Consider the following 23,004-nt stretch of genomic DNA (forward strand, 5'->3'; position numbering starts at 1 on the left):
ATGCTACAGTGTTATGGAGCTGTAAACAGCTTTATAAAGCTGGGCCTGTTTGTTTATGTGTATGCCAAACAACAGTTGACGGCTGTTTTACGCATCACTATTAAAAGTGTTACAGCGCCCTCTCTGGCGATAAGAAACTATCAGTCGAGTAGTGCGTCAACTACCGTCAAGCAAGGCCCTTGTTGTTGAGATAGCACATTATCAAGAAACAGTTGATGGTTGATGCGTTTTGCTTTTCAGTCTGGTTTGGGTCTGCTCTCTTACTCTATGGTTCAATCGTGCGCAATTGTCCCCACTATAGTTGTTACAGTTGGGTGTCCCAACTGTAGTTGAGATCGCCCATTATTACAATTACGTACAATGTATGCAAAGCATCCCACCTCTGTAAAAGTGTAATTTTTCATTTTTTAGAACAAGAAAGAACTCTTGAAGATATCGCATAAAACAAAGCAAACAATTGTTGATTCTTTTTAAGATAAATATTCAAATCCGTACCCCCAATTCAGAGATCCCCCCTGCTGGCTCTGCTGGTATCCTGTACAGTTACCACTGGCCCAACTATAGTTGGGACGCCCCATTTTGAGCACTCAAGTTGGGACGTACCGGTTCCAACTATAGTTGGCCAACTAGCAGTTGACGGTTATCTGACGCACTGTGTTAATAAACTTTTCTTTCCAAAAGAGGGCGCTATTTTTTAAGACCGTTAAATTTCACAAGCAGTTAGTAAACGTCTGTTGCCGTAGAGAGCGCTATATATCGAGACCGTTAAATTTTCGTTAAAAATTCACACCCACCTGCCGTGTGTGTATTATAGCGGCCGCCTCATCCCTTCTCTCCTAGTCCTACCTTCTTATTATTCTTATCAGACTACTAATTTGTCATGTTTAAATATTTGTCTCGATAAAAAAGAAGAAAGTTACAAGGAATTGATTGATATAAAAAAATCCTTAATGCACGACCTAAAGATAAAAACAGTTTGCTAACTTTGCAGACGAGAAAGTTTCTTCTTGTATGACGTCACAAACGAATTTGACACTTCAAGAAGTATGTCATCGAGGAGAATTCGTATACACATGCGCAAAACGGCAGCTGATTGTTTGTTTTGTTTTTTTGTCGTCTGGCGTTTATTTCATACAAATACAGAGTCAAGTCTATCAAGAGAACTTTACACATTTTTAGGCTACTTTGTACGGATCTTTGTACACAACTGACCGATCTCCCTTTTCGCATTGAAAGTTGGAATACATGGCGCGCGGTCGAGTGTGTATTGCACCGTGTATTGCAAACATCCATTGCCATTCAATTCAATGTCTACTTCAGTTTTACACCAGAAAATACCATTGCCAGCAGACGAGACGGACATGACGGAGAAACATTTGATTGATTTGTAAAACGGTAAGTTTATCAGCGCTATTCTTTGATTTGGGGGTCAGTTCATGAATCATGGACATGGTATATGGTTTTATTTACTCATTTAAAATTTTAAAATTAATAAATTTAACTCCGAAAATGGTCATTGTGTTTTTGTGGTTTTGGTTTCTGTAAGTCATAGAATGTTCAGTTTCACAGTTCCTTCCTCCACTCTCCAGAGACCCCTTTACAAATATAGGAAAAAACAATGCATTCTGGGATAGGATGCGATGTTTTGAGATGTTCGTCACGCATAAAACGTGCATAGCTTACTCGTAAACTCACCATCAATGCACCATAATCACCACTTCCGGCCTATCTGTAAGGCAGGAGGGTTACGTTATCGCAACACTGTGGACATAGGCCTACTTACAGATTTAATGATGAGTGAGAACTAACAATAGACCTTATGCACATGACGTCATTTCAGTACGGCGCCCTCGCCTTGAGGTCAAAAGGAGGTTGTTCATTGGCCAATCTATGTGCGTTTCGATTGTTTCGTCACCGTTTGACCTCTAGATGGCGGCTGGATGACGTCTATGCATAAGGTCTACTATGATCTATGTTTTTTAATACTAACTAAACAAGTCTACATTACACAACTGGTTATTTTGTACTCCTAGAACTATGATATATATGAGGTTTCATTCCGCTATCGATAGTGGAACGAAACCTCAATCATAGTTCTAGGAGACTAAAAGTAGGTTATTTGCAGACCTGGAGTTGCATCTTTATTGAGAGAGCATACAAAGGAACATTTCCTCTAAAGCAATCGCACAACAACGGTAAACGGTATCTTAACATATGCGTAAAATAACAAACCTGTGGAAATTTGAGCTTGTGTGCTTTCAGGTGCTTGATTTCCAAACCTCAAATTCTAAATCTGAGGTCTCAAAATCAAAATCATGAAAAATTACTTCTTCTTGAAAACTACGTCACTTCAGAGGGAGCCGTTTCTCACAATGTTTTATTCTATCAACCTATCCCCATTACTCGGTTATACCAAGTAAAGTTTTAAGCTAATAATTATTTTGAGTAATTACCAATAGTGTCAACTACCTTAAAGTCAATCGCATCCATGATAAAATCTGTGCATAAATGGAATTGAATTCTGTTTTTTTTTAAAAGGGATTTTTGTGCACTTCCGAACTGCAGCAATTAGCAATGATTTGTTGGATTTCTGGGTAACTTTTTTGACTTTGACACGTACAGACTGTACAGTATCACAGAAATTATATCTCAGGCCCCCTTAGGTAGGGGTCAAAATTGAATGAGCAGAGCTTTTCAAGTTAAAAAGTAATCATGGCATGAGTGATATGCACTCATTGTTTATACAATAATTTGCAACACATTTAACTTAAATTATATTACTTTTTGAGGATCAAAGTTGAATAGACTGTGCAAGTCTCGCGCGCACCGGAGCGAGAAAACACGACAACTGAAGAACTTAATTTTTTTATGAATCAAATCTTTGCTTTAATGTTTTCTTAATGCCGAATCTGAACAACAAAAATACCCATTAGAGCTTGTTGAAATTAGTTTTAGCTTTTTAAACTAATACACAATTATCGGTTAAAGTCTATGTATAGACAAAAGTAAAAATCTGGGACAAGGATGATTGTTTGATCTTAAATGTTTTGAAACCCCTTTTGTAAATCTACGCCCGAATGTGAAACTACTGAAAGCTGGTTTATACGCGGACGCACGATGGTCGCAAGGGCGTTAGATAAACGCGTGACGCAGTTTAAAGAGGAAGCCGACGCCTAAACGACCAATGAAAAGGCTTTTCACCCCGCGCGGCCAAAACAAGCGTCTGCGTAAGTTTCGTGATCGGAGATGGGCACAAATTCTTAATTTTTTACAAATAACCTGACCTGAGGTCAAGTTTTAATATCGGTTTTTCTTCGTTATTATGTTGACTTTATTTTTACTTTTATATATGTTGTTAATTAGTGTTACATTTTTAACAACATATGTCATTTTTATGGTCATAAACTATATTAAACTAAAGTAATGGACGAAACAAAATCTCCCCAACGTAAAAATCCATAAGGTTGGGACCAAAATGGTCCCGGAAGTTCAAATCTGCGCGAGACTTGCACAGTCTATTGGCAAATTTTAGTTCTCTGTTCTTAAAAATGTTAACATGCAAACCTGAAAATTTACCTTTTTTTGAGCTACATTTCTTTATTTTCTTTGCTTTCCTGTATTTAATTATGTTTAATTTGAAAGACAGTGCAATGAGTCAGCCCCTGCTTATGATTTGATCAATTATAATGGCAAACAAATCTATTCTCTTTATTAATGAACTTGATGGGGCGTTATAATTATTTCAGATTAACTACATTTTACTTACATTTTAGTCACATTTTTGAACCCATGACATTTAGTTTGACTGAGACTAAACCGTGTAGACAATTTAGAAAATTTAACTGAGCAATAACACATTGAAGTCAATTTGCCACCTGTTCTAATGCTTTATGAATGGCAGTCCTTTACAGATTCCGATTGGCAGGAAATTACTTTGGTTCTGATAACGGAGAAAGTCAAAACAGCACTACATCATAGTGTGATAACAAGGATCTATTCATCTAAGGCACTGGACACCTTTAATATTGTCAACGACCGGTTTTCACACTTGTTGTATCCTAACATGTGCATACAATTTTAAATCTGTGAACATTTGGACTCAATTGGTCATCGAAGTTGCAAGAGAAAAAAAAAGAGGAAAAACTTCTTGTTGCACAAATATGTGTGGGTTCAGATAAGATGCCTAAAAAGGCTTCAGGCCCAAGGTCTTTATAAGATTCAAATATTTGAGTGAGAAATTACCTCTTTCTTAAAAACTGTTTTACTTTATTTTACTCATAATGTTTTATTCTATCAACAGCTCTCCACCAAGTAAGTTTTTATGTTACCAGCAGTGTCAGTGTCTTTAATGAAATTGTTAATTATCAGGAAATTGTTCATCCTTACAGGTTTTTTGTTGTTGTTCTGTGTTGCAAAAAAGAGTGATCATTTAAAATATCGATTAACAACTAAGTTTGAAAACAAACCACTCAACACAGAAAACTAAGTATTTGCACACAAAAATAATTAAATGTGGATTATTGATAGGTATGGGCCTATCTGATTTGCTGTTTATAAGTGCAAACCTGTATTATTAATGTTAGACATCGTGACTTGAGTATAATCTGTCTTAAGTCCCTATTCAATTTAGTAAAATACAAAATGTGTTTTTTTAACCAATGTTCTAGTACTAGTAGTCCATATGAAAACAATTCTTCTTGTAATGTTAACAGCGAACAATTCTGTGTCCTGTTTCTATCAAATCATTTAAAGCCATTGGACCCTTTCGGTAAACAGTGTTGTCCAAGGCCCACACTTTGTGTGCCACAACTTCTATATCAAATAACAAACCTGTGAAAATTTTGGAACAATCGGTCATCGGAGTCGGGAGAAAACAACGGAAAAACCCACTTGTTTTCGCGCGATTCGCCGTGTCATGACATGTGTTTAAAATAAATCCGTAATTGTCGTTAACGAGAATTTATATTGTTTTTCTGTTTTCTCAAAAAGTAAAGCATTTCATGGAATAATATTTCAGGAGAAGTCTTTCACCATTGCCTTCTGTGAACCCTGTAAGTTATTTGTAAATCTGTGAACTTTTTTTTTTCTGAACCGAAAGGGTCCAATGGCTTTAAAATCAGAGATTACTAAATTGTTTGGAGAGAGATTTACAAAGATCCTCTTCTGGACCATGCCTATGCAAACGTGATGAAAGCTGATAACGGACTTTGTTGATCACTCCACTCACATCCTTGTATACAGTTAAGTTGTGTGCTTAAAACCAAGCGTGATCAAACATCAAACCTTATACGTGCTAGTGCGCACAGACTGTTCTGTCATGGTAACCGATACACAGGAATCCTAGCAAGTCAAGTGATCATTGAAATATTTCCAAGTGTTCCTATTTTGTTGATAGTATGGTAAACCCCAGCATCAACATCAATGAACCATCTGCCCTTCTATTGTAATATGAACTTGAAAAGTATACACATAAATTCATTTTAGTTTCTTGGTGATGTGTAATTTGATAGTGTTTTGAGTGCAAATGGTGGTGGAAACAATGCAATCTGAAAGCCTTGGTGTAGTTTGAGCTATGTTAGGGTCATAAGTCGTGTAATTGGATTCTCTGCAATGTTTACACACTCTGCTTTATGTTCAGAACCAGTCTTTAAGGTGCACTATAAATATTACGGCCAGGAATACAGCTCATGCCCTTGAATATTCACACTTCAAACAAAAACATAATTCTGAATATGAATAGAGGTTATGTACCAGGGAAATGAAATGTCTAGATAGTATTTTTTCTCGCTTAACATAAATGATAAAGCATAAAGGAAAGAGACTGATATAAAGAAGGTTGGACTAAAAGTGTGGGCAAAAAGTGGACAAGGCAAGGTGCACTGTTACTGTCAATCATTTATCTCAAGGCCTGAAGTTGACTTCCTGAGCTATTTGATTTCAAAGTCGTTTGGTCAAGTCAGTACAAGGTTTGCTGTGCCTATAATGCTGTGTGCACATCACTCTTCATGGGATAAAGTCCACTTCATGTTTTGACGACTGTTGCTGCAAAGCCTCACAGTTGCAACTATAAAGGTTGCCTTGGTTTGTCCGAGCTATGGTCTGTCCTTGCTGCTCAAGTCCTTTATCATGCTTGAGTAGATTTACAACCACAAGTTACATGACTGCTAGTAGTAGTTGCTTCAACATTTAAATAATTAATCTAAGTTGATTTGTCTGTGTGTATCATTGTTTGCCCTGACTCTGTTCTCCCTTACATTGACACAGGGCTGGAGTTTGTTTGCTGTGATGCAGTAGCAGGTACAACATTACAACAAACCAATCCCAAGTGCTAACAGAGTACTACATGAAGACCTAGCACTCGGAGTCATCAAGCTAACTGATGGATGATGAGGCACTAGATGTTGTCACTGACAAACATTGACGCTAGAAAGCTGTGACAACCCAAGCTATTGGCTGATGATAAAAACATAAACACCTAAATCAAACAGGAGTATTGATAATGGCGCTTTTGAGTCAACACTATGGTGGTAGTGTACCCGGAATGATGAAGGCATACAGTTCCATGGCAAGTGCGACTAACGGAAAGACCAGTGTCTCTACTAGTATGAGTAATAAGGGGAGTGACATTCTAGCAGACAACATCCCAATCCTTCTAGAGGATTCAGATCATGGACATGGATGCAACCACGTTATCTATCACTATGCTAGCCAGGTATTTGCAAGTTTACGACCAGCAAATAGGACAGATAAATTGGTATTAGACGTTGATCTCAGAGCAGGGAAAGAACCACCGAAACTAACAGCCATCAAAGATGAACGAGCTAAGAGGAAGGTGTATGACCTAGCATTTGCAACCCTCAAATGTAAGTCACTTTTAATATTTGCAGTTTTGGTTCATTTTGTTTTCTGCCCTTTTGTGTCGCCTAACTTGCAATGTGTTGTAATAAAATACCATTGACTTGAAGTCGAAAATCTGTCCAAAATGCTATTTTTCGTATCATTTTTAAAGAAGAGAAATTTTGAAATGAATTCATAAATTTTATTGCTGCTTTAAATCAGTATAAAGTCAGTTTTGTATGAAGTAAGTTTTGTATGATGTCAGTTCTGAATTTTGAGCAATTAACCTATACCTAGCAATAACAGATTTCTTTTGAACACAAGTTTACAAACAATCTATGCATGCTTCTAAATTTAAACGCTCTATTGACTAGCTTAAAACGATCACTTCTTATCAACATCCAAACAAAGATATCTCTAGTTGTGTAACTTGATCTCGAGACAAAAATGGTGTCATATTTTATCAGTGACCTACTGGGGGAGGGGACTGGAGGAGACATTGATAAAACATAATGTGCAAACCTTCTCAAATAGCCAGGTGTGCTTAAATTCAACCATCAAGCTTCCTTCTATCAGAGTTCACTCAGAACTTCAAATTAAATCCTTCTCCTCAGCTCAGGAGGTCAGGAATATTTCTTACAAACAAAAATAAACATGAACCAGAAATATTACTTTCCAAGCCAAATAAACATGGTGCTCTTTTTAGGGATCAAGTTGTTATCCTTGCAATGTGTTCTTACTGGAGACACATTCTGACTAGCCGCAGAATGAGATGAAATTGAAATAGCTTTAGTGGAACTGATATCCAGTACTGCATTATTGATGAGATATCAATATCAGCCGCTGCTTTGTCAATGATTAAACACGTCTTCGTCCTGTGTTGAAGGGACACAATTACTCCAGGTGTGATCTTTACTGTATGCTTGAAAAACACTGTCAAGTGATCGTTGTACTTTGAAAGTGATGGTTTTAATTAAAGTTACGTTGTCGTGGTTGTGCAACACGCAATAAGCAACACGCAATAAGATTTCTCTTTTGGCTCTGTTGTGATACGAGCTGGGCCCAAAGTCTGTACGAACAAAACTCACTAAGCACAGAATAGTATTGCCTAGCAGAATCAGTTCCAGCCCAAATTAAATTAAGTTTACATTGTTGTTGCTGGTGCCCAACTAAATTTTTGCTTAGCAACTTTGCCAAAGAAATCAAGCAGTTTTTTTCTGCTCAACACCTTTAGGGAATTGGGCCCAGGTTATCAGTGTTTGCATGTATTGTATGTTTGGTTTTACTTATCGTTGGTGATGTTTAGCCACTATACATGTAGTTATCAGTGTTTGGACTACTTGTTTTTATGTCAGCTGCTCTTAAAGGCAGTGGACACTATTGGTAATTGTCAAAGAATAGCCTTCACAGTTGGTGTATCTCAACATATGCATAAAATAACAAACCTGTGAAAATTTGAGCTCAATCGGTCATCGAACTTGCGAGATAATAATGAAAGGAAAAAAACCCTTGTCACACAAAGTTTTGTGCGTGCAGATGGTTGATTTCGAGACCTCAAGTTCTAAACTTGAGGTCTTGAAATCAAACTCGTGGAAAATTACTTCTTTCTCGAAAACTATGGCACTTCAGAGGGAGCTGTTTCTCACAATGTTTTATACCATCAACCTCTCCCCATTACTCGTCACCAAGAAAGTTTTTTTTGCTAATAATTTTTTTGAGTAATTACCAATAGTGTCCACTGCCTTTAAAGGTTGGTGATGATGTTTTGGCCATGCTTTTATAGAGAATATTTTTCAAAATATTTGTTATGGTGCACAACACCTCAGCTCAATTATATTCATTCACTCAGCAGAAATGAGACTTGCACTGCATGCAATGCCAAGCAGTACTATTGCAAATAGTCTCTTGGGTCAAGTGAAAATACACACAGCTTAGCGTTCTGGAGGATGAGTGTCTTTACATTTCAAGTATTTCTGTTTTCTTCCTTCTTTTTTGTTTTCACGAAAGAAAGAGCCAGACTAGTTAATATTTGCTCGCTTCATAGAACTTTAAGTTTACAATATTGTTTATGGGTAAATTAATGATGCGGAAAAAAAATAACAATACGTCAAATATTGGGAATTCAAAAGAAGAAGGACGATGCAGCTTCACAAAAGGTTGAGGATCCTGGTGCAGATGATTAACTGATGCTTTTATTTACGCTGCCTTTAGTTGTTTTTAAGAAGCGCTAACTGAGCTCTATTTGTTTATGTCTGTCGTAATGTCTACAGTTGCAAAAATGTCATTGTATGAACCTGGATCTGATGTTAGTAGCACCATTAGTACTGCACACATTTCAAGGTCTTTTATAATGTTCACTATTATGAGACTGCATTCGCGTATGGGCCAGGTGGCCCTTAAATGTTTGAAGACCTGTCACTTGTCTGTTAGCAATTGATGATAGTTTGGAAGAGGAGCTGAGTATACACTGTTTGAAACGATGAAGCAAATAAGGATCCCACACTTCATTTAAAGGAGGGACATGGTTGTACCTGCAACTTTGACTATAAACCCTCCTACTATTGGTGCCTTTTTGAACAAGTTGATTCACCATCCAAAACATTCACTTTTGTGGTTTCAAATGGTTATCCACACCATGCAATTAAAGCTTAAAATATCCCCTTTTGGTTTGTTCTTTTCCAAATAAACCTTTGTTCAAATTTGACCCGAGTTTTCAACCATAGAGCAAGGATGCAACTGTCAGGAATGCTTTATAAATACACAAATAATACAAGAAGATCCATCCAACTGTGTATGAAAGCCTGTTTCACCTGAGGAGCTTTCTAAATAATGGTTGTTAGTTTTCAGTTCTCGTGTGAATATGGATTTAGAGTGGCATTCAAGTGAAACCATTGGCTGTGAAGAAGTCAATTGAGTAAGCATCAATCACCCACCAGCAAGACATGTCGATTGTCAACCACATTTTGTTATAACCAGTGAAGACATGACAATGCTTTAATAACTGTGTTTACATTCTCCTAGTAACGTTATCTCATAGTTAACCCATACATTGTGCCATTTAAACGCAGTGACCATTAACTGCCCTTTGGAGTTGAAAGAACTAGACACTCTGGTTCCAAGATTTGTACTTTAGCAATGACAGTACTTTCCATGCCCTGTAAAGCTTCACAAAAACTGCAATTTATTAACAGCTTCCTGTGTAATAAAAAACTACTTGACAACAGCCGTTTAATTTGCCGGCAAAGCCATTGAAACGAAGTTGAGGAAATCATAAGGTTGATTGTTCGCTGTAATTGACGTCAGTCCGTAATTAAACCATAAATGTTGAATTCTAATTACAGATCAACCCTTACTGGAAGACATGTTGGTTGATAGTGGTTACTATGGTTACGACACAGTGGTAAGTAAATGATGTATTAACTTGAGAACACGTCAATGAAAAGATGTGATAAATTGTTTCCATGCATTATTTATTTAAACAGAAAACGTCTTTTCCGAGGAGACAACTTATCATACTTGTTTAACCTTTTCAATGATATTTGACAAATTTATATGGTTTCACTGTGTCTGCTCAAAGGTTGGATTCAAACCAATGGAATGTAGATGTGTTTTTTTGTCCCATGTCTTTGTTAGTCATGTGCTTAGGTGTATAAATCAACTCTATTGTGATTGGTTTTTATGGGCACTCCCAAACACAAGCTGTGCTTACTTATACTTGGATTCGCCCCCAACTGCTAAATTCTTGTATCACTTTGTATGCGTTGTATTTATATTGATTGAGGGATTTGTAAATAAGTGTTATTGTTTTAAATTGAATGGAATTGAAGCTGTTCTGATTTTAATGATTGATTGATTTCTCCACAGCCGGATGAGAACCATGGAGTCATTATGGTCATTCTTTGTGATATGCTGAATCGTCGATTCGCTAAACGACTACCACAACTCAACGAGTCAGTTATCCCCTATGTGCAAGAATTTGAAGATGATTTATTCCGTCATACGACTAAGCTCAATGCCTCCTTAGCTAGGAATAGAATAAAGTTTCAAGCGAGGAGTGTTGAGTGTTTGCTCCCAGAGAAGGTTCGAGAGAGAGAAGAATGCGGGACTAAGATGCCAATCTATGCTTGGGTCAACCAACTTAAGAATAGGTAAATAACAACAAGTCCCCACGATCCAAAAGCAGTAGGCTGGTCGACTTTTCTACCTTCCGCCCAGGTAGTAGTTAAAAAAGCAAGTTCAGCTGAAAATCTACTCTGTGGTAGTAGAATGATAAAGAAAGACAAGTTCTCAAAAGAACATAATCGACCTAGCAATTACACATTGTGTTATCGCAAACCATTCTTTGTCTTATTATGACTGGAATAGTTTCTTGGAAACCAATGTACTTTGATAAGAGCTAATGTTATTTCTTAGAGGTACTGACACTTTTGGAATTGTCAAATACCATTATTCTCACTTGGTGAAATTTTTGTCTCAATTGGCCATCGACGTTGCAGGAGAAAAATGGAAGTAAAAACACCCTTTTTGCACAAACTTTCTCTCCATTGCTCGTTACCAAGTATATTATTATGCTAACAATTATTTGGAGTAATTACATGTACCAATAGTGTCCAGTACGTGCCTTTAAGGTTCTCTTTTGTCATCCTAACACGACAGGAACAGCAATCAATCAGTCAGGAAAGTTAATGAGTCTACTCAGTAAAGGAAAGCCGACACACATTGGTTTAATTATCTACAGTTGTATTGACTTTATTTTTAATAAGTAAATTTGTGTTGATTTGTTGCTGACGTGGATAATGTTTGCAAAATGAATAAAGCGAGGACAACTAGAATTAACTGGAAGTAAAAACCTTCATCTGTGCTAAGTCGGGATGCTTCGTTTTTTAAAGTGCAAGGGCACCAAGGCATTTTTTCGTTTGTAAAGGGCACCCTATGAGAAACCTGTAAATTTCTACTGTGTAACGCATGTAAAAGAACCCAGTGTACTTATCGTAAAGAGAAGGGGTTTGCCCTGGTGTTCCTGGCTGGATTGGCAGCATAATATTGCGCCACAGCACCTTGTAAACCATAACATTGTGCTATGTAAAAGGAGTCAACCGTAGTCCCACATACCAAATACTCATTGTTGAAGCACCTTGAGCTTTTTTTTTTTCTTTTTTTTTCTTCCAGTGGGTTGGGTGGTTTTTTGCTGTGGGGTGGGTTTCAGGGGACATTTCCTGTGGCAGGGCGGCTTTGTAGAGGTGCTGGTCACCTGTTCCTCCTCGCCACTCACTGGCTTGGTAATTTTTAGCTATTTCGATTCTTTATCTTTTTTTTCGTATCGATTTGTATTTCTATATTTTTATGCCAGTGTAAAGTCTAATAAAACCTAAAACCTAAAACTGTGTGACGGATGTGTGCGCTACATAAGAAGCCACTATTATTATTATTAATATTATTTCTCACTCCTCAGTGTGGAAGAGGTGACTGATCATCTCATTGAAGACGGCTACTCCAAGGTGAACTCAGTCAACTCATTAGGAGAATACAACTTTACACTGGACACACAATGCCCTAATATCATGGTCTTTGATGCCCAGAATCGTAATGCACTGGAGGATAGTTATCTTGTAAGGAATGGAAGTTTAATCATTCAGGTAAATAACACTGTTGTCACATGACACATACACAGATCCTTGTCATTTGATCAGTGGATCTCTCCAAAATATGATGTAGGAGTCTTACACCCGTTTCATACTAGCACTCCCAGAGTCGCGCCAAACTAAATTCTTAATTAAGTACATGAAGTGTAGCCTCTGTAGCAGTTATAGAAGGAATTGGATGCGATAGAAGTCAAAAGATCAACTGTTGCAGTCATTTGGAATGAGTCATACATTGATTGAAAAATGATTGAAAAATTGAACGACTCAAATAAATGCTGGTTTCAAACAGGGGAACGTAACATAGGCTTGGCTCATGACAAGATCGATGTTTGAAACCAAGACGCTCCAGAGTCGTTCCAAACGACTGCAACATTTGATCTTTCAACTCCTAGCGTGTCCAGTTGCTTCTAACTGTTGAACTTTTAGACAGCAAACTTATTAACTTAATTCTGAGAAATGGCTGATAGAGAACCAACAATTTGAAAATCTTTTCAAAATGCTGTTATTGAATTACTTTTTATTTATAACTAAACTGAATTGATTCTGATATTTGTAGGCTAAGAGCTGCTGCCTTGGGCCTCACTCTGTAAAATCGTTATTGAATGAAGGAGATGATGTCATCCATGTATACACTGGGTCTGGATGGACCACAGATCATCTAGCAACATTAACCAGTCAAGAACACTCTACAGTCTATGCCTTTGGGGTCAAGAATGAAGAGCATCAAGAACAGCTGATGGCAAATGCTAAGAAACTAGGAATCAACAGTATCCTTTAACAAATAAACTCACTGTGTACTGATGAGGGGTTCCATGGCCTAGAGGTTAAGAGAACTGAACTCAAGCTCTGGTGTTTCTGATCAGCAGAATGTGGCTTTGAGTCCCAGGTGTGACACCTATGTCCTTTGGCAAGACACTGCACCATGATACTTCATCCATCGGGTGGGATGTAAAGCTGTTGGTCACACGTATTGTGTAATGCACGATAAAGAACTCATTTGCACAATATCAAAAAGATATTGCCCTGGTGTTTTTGGTTTGATCGGCAGCATATTGCGCCACAGCACTTACATGGTGCGATGTATAGGAATGAATATGTTAAAGTATTTGGGGTTCATTCATAGCCAGTCATGGCCGAGGGGTTAAGAGCATCAAGTTCAAGTTCTAGTGGTCAAGTCATCGGACTGTGGGTTCAAATCCCGGTCGTGACACTTGTGTCCTTGAGCAAGATACTTTACTATAATTGCTTCTCTTCACCCAGGGGTATAAATGGGTACCTGCGAGGGTAGAGGTTGATATTGTGAATGAAAAAGCCATTGGAGCGCTAAGGTTGCCTGGGGTTGTATACTCCCAGCAGGGAGTTGAAGAAGATTGATATTGGCCCAATGACCAGGGCACTAATGTAAAATGCATTGATACTGTTATTGTAAAATGCTCTATATAAGAACTAGTTATTACTGAAGCATTTATTACCTTAACTTACTTTAACCCAGATATCAAATTTCTTCTGGAAAATTTCTTTGAAGTTCAACACCTTGATAGTCGTTTCAAGAACGTCAAGGTTGTCTTGGTAACTCCTAAAGACTCCAGGTCAGGGGTCACCAACCCTGTAGAATACATCATACATGAAGGAGCCGGTAAGTGGAAAAATTAGGTGCACCATTTTCATTATCATATACAATGGCATGGCCTAGCGGTTAAGAGCACTGGACTCAAGCTCTGGTATTTCAGATTAGCAGAGTGTGGGCTTGAGAGTTTGACATCTGTGTTCTTAAGCAAGACACTTCATCATGATGCTTCGTCCTGCGGATGAGATAAGCCATTGGTCCCATATGTTGCACTTAAAAGAACCCAGTGCACTTATCGGAAAGAGAGGGGGTTCATCCCTGTGTTCCTGGTTTGATTGGCTGTATATTGCACCACAATACCTTGTAAGCCATTACATGGTGCTATGCTGACCCACAATCCCTTGCAGCTGAATACTGAAGCACCTTGAGCGTTACTGAATGATGGATATGAGTGCTATATAAGAAGCCACTATTTACTAAACTTATAAGCTTCATTTTCTCACATCTGTATAAAAAATATCTCAATATAAACACAGAATTAAAAAATTAAAAAAGAGCTCAGAATGTTTCCACACAAATCTGTTGGTTTCTATATAACAAATGTTGAACTTTGTATTTCCTTTGACAGATGCAAGTATACTCCGAGAGTTGTCTCAAGAACAAGTAGACACAGATAAATTGGATGTACTGGTTTCACAACATATGGAACTACTCAAACATGCTATGAAATGTAAGCATCTTACGTAACCAAGCCTTGTGCCTCATCGGGCTAGTAAACTGTGTGTTTGACTCACACCCAAGGAAGTTTTAGTAGTAAAACAAATTGGTATAAATGTATCTTTCTGATGTATCAATGGTAGCAATCACAACAAGTTTATTGGCTATATACGTCACATTCACACACTCAAAAGTAATTTGACACAATTTACAAACTCGCATCTGAAAAGGAAGAAATAGCTTTGGTTTTTGTAGCCCACAGGGCAAGTTGAGAAGTTGTTTTTACTAGCCTGCAACGCTACTAGACATGTACACGAGGGGTTGTGATCCACTTGCGCAAATGATGCCCTCATGTTAAAACCATGACGTAAAGCCAATGGCCCTGTGTCATGTGTGACGCACGTAAAAGAATCCAGTGCACTTATCAAAAAGAGAAGGGGTTCGCCCCAGTGTTCCTAGGTTTGATGCCGACAGCAATGCCACAGCACGTCATTCTTCAAAAACGTAGCTCCACATACCCTGCAGGAAAAAATACTGGGTACTTTGGTACATCCCTTGGGCTGTGGTAAAGCGCTATATAAGAACCAAGTATTATTAGATGATTAATTGTTATTGTCTTATCATCTCAGTCCCCAGAGTTCAAGCTGTAGTCTACTCTACAAGCTCAATCTTCAAAGAAGAGAATGAAAATGTGGTTACCAAGGTAACGGAGTACATTAATGCTCGTATGACCGGCAAGAATGCTTTCCGTTTGATACCTCCAGTCTTACCACTCAGTCCAGCAGACCTTGAAGAGCAACCATCGGCAAAGTTCTTTAAGAAACCACCTTCAAGTAGGATCGGTGGATGTTTCTTGTCTGTTATGAGCCGTGAGGTTAGTATTGAAAGTCAAAATTCTGAGAAAGGTGCTTCTTGACAAAGTTGTGGCATGTCATGGCCATGGCCTAGCGGTTCAGAATAAGGGAATCGATGTGTGGTGAAGAGGTTTTCAACTAGTGGTTTAAACCCGCGCCGAGGCCTGGACTTGATAATTTTACCGAGACGAAGTCGAGGTAAATTATCAAGAACCTTTCTCAAATGTAATTTTTGTACACAATTTTTTTGACAAATTTTCAAATCATCACATCTGGACAAAGTCATCGTTTAGTAACCCTTGTTATGTGTCATAGTAATTCCACAAATGTAAGGAATAAAATGAGGTATGTTGGAGTAGTAAAGGACTTTTTTTAAATGGGAGAAAATTGCAATCAAACTACCACGCATTTTGTGACCTTTGAAAACTTAGCGTTTAAGACATGTATCGAAGGTGGGCTGTAATGGTGACAGTGATGAGACCGATGTTAAAAGCGGAGCCATTAACAGCTCAACAAGGTGGGCTAATTATAAGCCATTACATGGTGCTATGTAAAAGGAGTTGGTTTCATAATTCAATAGTAGTCCCACATACCTTGCAGGAAACTACAGGCTGTTGAATCGCCTTGAGTGTCACTGAGTGACAGATATGAGCGCTATATACAGGGTTGTAAATAGACCAGTTTTATTGGTGGGCATTAAATCAAAGTTTTTCGAAGTCCAACAAGGGCGAGCGGATCAACTACAATTTTCATGTTTAGTTTTGGGGCCTTTTTTGCTGAAGTGGGGCCAGGTTACCAAACTGGTCGTTATATCCCAATAAGTTAAATGACCTTTTGACTGTGTTCTTTCTCAGTGTTCTTTCCCTGCTCAGAGTGCTGGGCAAAAATTGTGAGTCCTGGGCAGGGCTGCCCATCACCTCCCAGCACCGCCCACCGTGTCTACACAATATAAAGAAGCCACTATTATTGCTATTATTTACAAGATACCAATTTGATGTGTTTTTATAATGAATTGTTAATATTCAGGATGAGTCAATGAGTGCATCTGATGTTCTTGCCAGAGCAGCAGCTAAGGGTTTATGTTCCATTCCGGCACCTCATGGAGACGATCATAAACCCAAGAAGAAAACATCCAAAACATCTCAGAAATTACTGCCTAAAAGTGCCTCCAGCAAGAAGGACAAAAAAGGAGCTAAATCTCCAAAGATTGGGGGTCAAAGTTCAGATCATGATCATGGAGTACCAGTTAAAGGTCCTAGTCTATTGGTCAAGAAACCCAGTAGTAAGAGAATACGACCCATCAGAACTGCAAGTAGGTGTCACTTCAAATTAGTCATTTTTGTATCAAAACTAAAGGTCTATTTAATTGAAAAACTTTAACTCTAGATCGACTTCACATCACTTAATCTCTTTTTGTTTGCATGCATAAACCAATGGTACTTTGTCAATCATTAAATCCTGGTTCATACTGAATGCGAATGCGATACGAATTTTGATGTCACACAAATTCTTAGCGACTAATTCACAATAGTTGAACTGTATTCACTTCTGCGAAACATTCGCTGGGAAAACAGCCATGTGGCGTCAGAATTTGAAGCATGAACCAGGGTTAATAAGTTTGGTTTTCATATTTTAATTGTATAACCAAATTGTATTCTGTCAATACATGTACAAGAATGACAAATTTCTTGATTCTATGTTTTGCCAAGTCTGTACAATTCACCTTAAGTCACACCTGGGCAAAATCTCATATAACTGCTTAAGCAATAAACACTGCTTTACAAATTTCTGCTTAGGAAATCTGAGCAGGATACTAGTCACTAGATATTAAAAATATTGTGGGCGTTGTACTCTGGATGTTATAGCTTTGTAAAAAGCGGTTAGTCGCATTACACAAAAAGGACATGATAAAAAATACACTTGTCTCAATTCAAAAGTTTCCTCAAACTAAAAAACTTGCAAAGGTTTTACTACATTTAGCACATATCTCTTATACATTAGTATCCAACAGGATACTTATAAATAGTCAGCAACTTGAACTTTTAGGTTTACGTGGCAAAACCATGGTTAGTCGCATTACGGTTAGTCGCATTACAGGTTGCCACTTAAGCCAAGCCCAATGGAGCCCAAACTGCGCTCTTGTTTGGCAAAGTTGGGTTCATTCCTTATCAATAAACAAAATAAATTAATTTCACTTGTTTTTACTAAAATAATAACGCCTTTTCTCTTAAAAATCATAGAAACAAGGCTGAAATGTGTATTTTTAGAAAAGCAAACTTACATTTTTCGGAAATATTATTATTTCCCATTTTACTGACCACCTTTATTTTCAGAGTTGTGCATTCAACATAAAATGTTAAATATCTTGCCGAGTATGTAGGAATTAAACAAAAATAATATCGCAGATTTAAAGTGACTTACATACATGTAACCATGTCCCTGAAAAATCAAAGTTTGGGTTATTGTTTAAAAGTGGACTGTGAATTTAAAATGGCCTTGTTGGTTATCACAGGTTCCTCAATGTAACAAACAATTTCTTTTGTGTCGAAAAAGTGTATAAAACAAAACAAAAAACCTTCTTGATCACCCATCTCCTCGACTTTACCTGGATACATTTCACTGCATGTTACACCACACACCACTGACCATGCATTGCTACCCTTGTTTCTTCTTTCTGAAGGAAAATGGTGGCAAGAGGACATCAGCTTTTTGCTTTTGTTTGCTCTTTTGAGAGATTTTTCTGTGCTCTTCTTGAATTCCTTGTATTTTAACATCATTTTGCTTTTTCAGCCTAGGAATGGTACAACATGTACATATGTCCACAATTTGTGGAGTAAATTAGTTCCATTACTTCACTTTTCTACTCAAAATTCTCAGAAATGTTGCTTTTCTTTATTTTGTTTCATAATTATGTTAACATTAAGACTTTGTACAAATGATGACACTAGAACACACAGATTGGAGTGGCACATGTACAACACATGTTATAGTTTCAGCATGTGCTTTTGAAAAATGCATTGTGTGTAGGGAATGAGTGGCATCTGCAGAGCTCCAGATCTCTTAATTCATGTAATATTGTCCTCTAGTAAGTCAAAACCAAGATATCCAGCTTTGCTGACCTCTTAGCGTCCTCCTCTTGAAAAAAGATTTGGTTAGTCGCATTACATTGCATGGTTAGTCGCATTACCGGTTAGTAGCATTACACTTTTTGATGACTCGTTATTAAAATACACCAACTAGAGTGTTGATTTCTTCACTCATTTCAGACTTGGTAATAATGGTAGAAGCATATTTTGAATTGCCATGAAGATAGTCGGTGGATTTTTCGTGCAATTGAAATAACTTCATCTCTCGGTTCGTCGCATTACGCCCTGTTGAAGCTCCCACAAGTACACTCACATATTGCTTAAACGAGAAACACAATATAAAATTCATTCTGGATTTTAAATAGTTGTACCTGCTGCTAATCACAACTATTAAAGTTTTGCTGGAAGAACCTTTGTGGGGGACAATATTTAACTTTGAAGAAATCACCTTAATGTGCTCTCTTTTTAGGGTCTGTTCACAGCTTGTGCAAACATGAGCTGAATTTATACAAAATGGTACAGAGTGTGTAAAAAAAGTTAATGTCTGTTTCCTTTCATATATTAGCTATAACTTTTACGTGGAAAGAAAGCTGTTACACAATTTTTATTTATTGTGTGTCATGACCATGTTTGCTTGGAATCGCCTAAATACGTTTGCTGTTAACCTTTTTCTTATAAGCATTTATTTATGTTTGTGCTGAGCTTCTTGTAGTGCTAAGCAGATCTATGATAGTGGGCCCTGTACTCAACTGTAAGTGTTTTTAATTTAATATCATTAACAGGCCTGAAACTTCACGGAGGCGATTGCCTCCATGCCCCTTCGTGCCCTTGAAATGCTCCAGTTGAATTGATTATGGGTGCCCTTTACCGAGGAGAAAATGCCTTGGTGCCCTCCTTTCCAAAATGAAGCATACAGGCCTGCATTGACCAAGCTATGTGATTGTGATTACCTCCAATCTTATACCCATAGAGAAAGATACAACCAAGTCAGCAGGAGCTGGTGATATCCGACGACGTAGAACACAACAAGATTCCTGGGCGGAGCTTAGTGCTCAGCATGCCTTATTAATGAGGTCAACCCCCAGATAGTCCTGGGGGTTGTTTAACTCCTTCCTCTTATTTCCTGCTTGTTTGATGTGGTTAGTTCCATTCATATCTTGTGAGTATAGCTGGATTTATGATGTGTGCTGTGTACCTCATCGCTACTATAACATCTCATTCTGATGCTATTGAACTATACAACTATATAAACTCTGGTGTTTTCAAATTAACAATTGCAAACTAGAAACTTCATCTGAAGTTGTCATTTTGAAGCTTCAAATGTTTGAAAAGAAAACCAATCGTTTGAAACAGAAATAATAAAACCCATTAAAATTAAACATGGTTGTTAATCAGAGTAAACATAGTTCATGGCGTATGTAGCATTGCATGCACTCTAAGTAAGTATGGTTTGCGGTGACACCATGTCAAAATCTCTTTTGTGAGTAGTGATGGCTCAACGTTTCAATAAGTGTGTTCTTCTCCAGAAGACGATCAGAGCACACAGATCAAAATGTCAAGAGATAAACACATCTCATCTCAGAGCCACCACTATTGCACTCCTAACTTTGCTGTTATTTCTACTGATACCTCAGCATTGCTACTCATAATTTGCTGCACAACATCAAGCCATGTATATAAAGCAAGACAACTAGTTCATACCTATTACTTGAGATACACACTGTGTTATTAGTGAGTGACAGAGATTATAATATATTGCTATGATGAATCCAAAAGAAATCCATTGATGCACTTCTCATCCAGTTATTGGACATTCATCCGCAATCAGAGAATCATTTTATGTCATCTCAAGCCCCTATCACACCAAGAACCAAAAACTAACAACCATAGTTTAGAGATCTTGTGTCAAACTGGCTTTATTCATGTTGCCTTTCTTACTCTATCTCTACATGCGAGTGTGAGTGGAAAGAGGGGTCGGGTGGGGGGGGGGGGCAGTTGAAATCATGAAAACAGTTATGAGAAGAGTCTAAAATTGGAATGATAAATCCTAGTCATTTTGAAAGAAATGTAAACAATAGAAAGTGTTTCCATAGAATGAATGGAGAATTTGGGTTTGCAAACTGGCAGACATATATGTTTCTTATTGACCCATTGCACACTTATCCATATCTTGTCCAAGACAAAAAATACACAAAGTAATTGACTCCCATCATGGCTGTAGTGGTAGATATGCATTGTGTGAAGGTACTGTCTTCATTTTGTGGAGGTGTGTTCTGCGACTGCAAATGGGTCAATATCTTGTTTTCTTATCTTGGCTTGTATAAGCTATTTTCTTCTCGTGTAGCCCATTAGCTAGACCATCAACCAGTCTCTCACTAACAAGTACAATAATACGATTCTTACTTTTAAAAAAACTAATGTTTGTGCTAATATTAATAATCATGTATTTTATCCTTTAATCGTTTGTCATTGACTTCGGCAGTGTATCAACATTCACCCAGAAAGAGTCTTCTATCATTCTGCAATTATTGTCACAGCACATTTTCTTTCACACTGAAGTGCACTAGCCGGATTCTTCTAAAACATTGTTGGGTTTTATTTCCTGGGAATTGGCTTTCTGGTGTGCAAAAGGCTGCAGGCCATTTAGAGTTTTGCCCCTAAATCATTCAAATGTGATGTGGGCCACTTCACTATGCTTATAAAGACTACCTTGTTCATTTACTAGCATCATTACTAAATCGCTGTGAAGATTTGCCATATACTCATCAAATACTTTGAGTTTGCCGACATTGATGATGAGGTATTATTGTCTTGCCATTTATGTATCAAGAAATCACAGTTGTTTTGTGTGTGTTGACCTCTTTGCTAAGTTCACCAGTCCTCTGTTATAACTCCAGGATGATGGAGTTTGCTGAAACTCCATGATTGACAGCCACTGCACTTTTCTTACTTGGTCATTGCATTCTTTGTATCTTCACATTGCTGATTTGCACACAATGTTTTTCCCATTTACATTTTCATTTCTCCAGATATTGGAATAAGTTTTGCTTGACTTTCCATTGATGTCAATTCTTCTATCCACAGCTGATTTCTCTGCACCTTTTGTTTCATTCATAAAAAGCTAATGAAACCTTAAATTGGCTTTTTCACATCTCTTGAGTTTCAGGATTACATTTATTTACATATTATGCAGTAATTGCATTTGTACTCAAATGAATGGGCTGTGCTAACTTTGCCTGAAAGTGAAATGCAGTTGTTGAAATGGTTCACCTTAACAAACTGTGTGTGGATTTGACTAATTCACAACTTTGTATTTGTCATGATTTTAGTTTGAGTTAAATACACTTAAAGTAATTTCCTGAATGTTCTACATTGGTTTACTTAAAGGGAAGGTACACCTTTGGTAATTGTCAAAGACCAGTCTTTTCACTTGGTGTATCCCAACATAAGCATAAAATAACAAGCTTGTGAAAATTTGAGCTCAATTGGTCATCAAAGTTGCGAGAAAATGATGAAAGAAAAAACACACCAGCACACGAAGTTGTGATAGGAATAAAAAACTTCTAGCTAAAAGTCTTTTATTATTTCCGTGAGAAATGACCTCTTTCTCAAAAACTACGTTACTTCAGAGGGAGTCGTTTCCCACAATGTTTTATACTATCAACAGCTCTCCGATGCTTGTTACCAAGTCAGTTTTTAAGTTAATATTTGTTTTGAGTAATTACCAAACGTGTACCTTCCCTTTTACTATTACTATGGAACTTTTACTTATGTGGTTCTTCAAGACATTAACCAAGACTTAGGCCAATGATAAAACAAATTGTCTTTATTTAAATTCATAATTATTAATCCACAGTTTGTAATATTTTTTTATATGAATTTAATTGTGTATTTGTACTCCTAGGTCTGATGTTCGCCCATCATTTCACAAACCACTCAAACACAGAGAGGCAGCAACCATACGGAGTGCCAATGACTAAAGCATCATTAGTCCGGGCCCAGCCTAAAGTAGAGATAATCCTTCCTCACCAGGAGTCCATGTATCATCCCAAACCATTCCTGTGATTGGTCAGGTATGCTAGCAGTGGGTGTGGTTATGCAAATGACATTATTCCAATTGGCTGGCTCATTCTTATAAGTGTTCTAATTGGACAGCAATGTCATGAATAATTAACATATTTGAATCACTAAGATATTTCCAACTGGCTAGTGATCTTTGAAACTTTTATTGAGGAACTAAACTAAGTTCAACAAATTGAACAGCAATTTATCAATTTATTTATCAGTTTGTTTGTTTATTT

The 23,004-nt window shown here is 37.4% G+C and overlaps 1 protein-coding gene across 2 annotated transcripts; it reads left to right on the forward strand.

Moving 5' to 3' along the window:
- Positions 1 to 1,036: 1,036 nt before the first annotated feature.
- LOC139936661 (putative methyltransferase NSUN7) lies at positions 1,037 to 23,003 on the forward strand. Of its 2 annotated transcripts, XR_011785993.1 has the most exons (12): positions 1,037 to 1,395; positions 6,265 to 6,863; positions 10,179 to 10,237; positions 10,702 to 10,985; positions 12,290 to 12,473; positions 13,036 to 13,246; positions 13,972 to 14,115; positions 14,675 to 14,776; positions 15,393 to 15,637; positions 16,644 to 16,929; positions 19,674 to 19,862; positions 22,608 to 22,745. XR_011785993.1 is itself a non-coding variant. In XM_071931529.1 (11 exons), exons 2-11 carry the CDS (start codon positions 6,500 to 6,502, stop codon positions 22,766 to 22,768), a joined length of 2,040 nt encoding a protein of 679 aa, XP_071787630.1. In that variant the 5' UTR covers positions 1,039 to 1,395; positions 6,265 to 6,499; the 3' UTR covers positions 22,769 to 23,003. The 2 variants fall into 2 exon arrangements, 1 of the variants encoding a protein (XP_071787630.1); XM_071931529.1 differs by lacking the exon at positions 19,674 to 19,862 and having other exon boundaries at positions 1,039 to 1,395; positions 22,608 to 23,003.
- Position 23,004: the final 1 nt, after the last annotated feature.

Source organism: Asterias amurensis, chromosome 4 (genome assembly GCF_032118995.1).
Source record: "Asterias amurensis chromosome 4, ASM3211899v1".
In the NCBI taxonomy this organism is placed as follows: domain Eukaryota; kingdom Metazoa; phylum Echinodermata; class Asteroidea; order Forcipulatida; family Asteriidae; genus Asterias; species Asterias amurensis.

Coding starts and splice junctions, on each gene's coding strand:
- LOC139936661 (XM_071931529.1), top strand. CDS start 6,500: ATGGCGCTTTTGAGTCAACACTATGGTGGTAGTGTACCCGGAATGATG. Junction 15,638..16,643: donor TGTCTGTTATGAGCCGTGAG/GTTAGTATTGAA, acceptor GTTAATATTCAG/GATGAGTCAATGAGTGCATC. Junction 16,930..22,607: donor ACGACCCATCAGAACTGCAA/GTAGGTGTCACT, acceptor TTGTACTCCTAG/GTCTGATGTTCGCCCATCAT.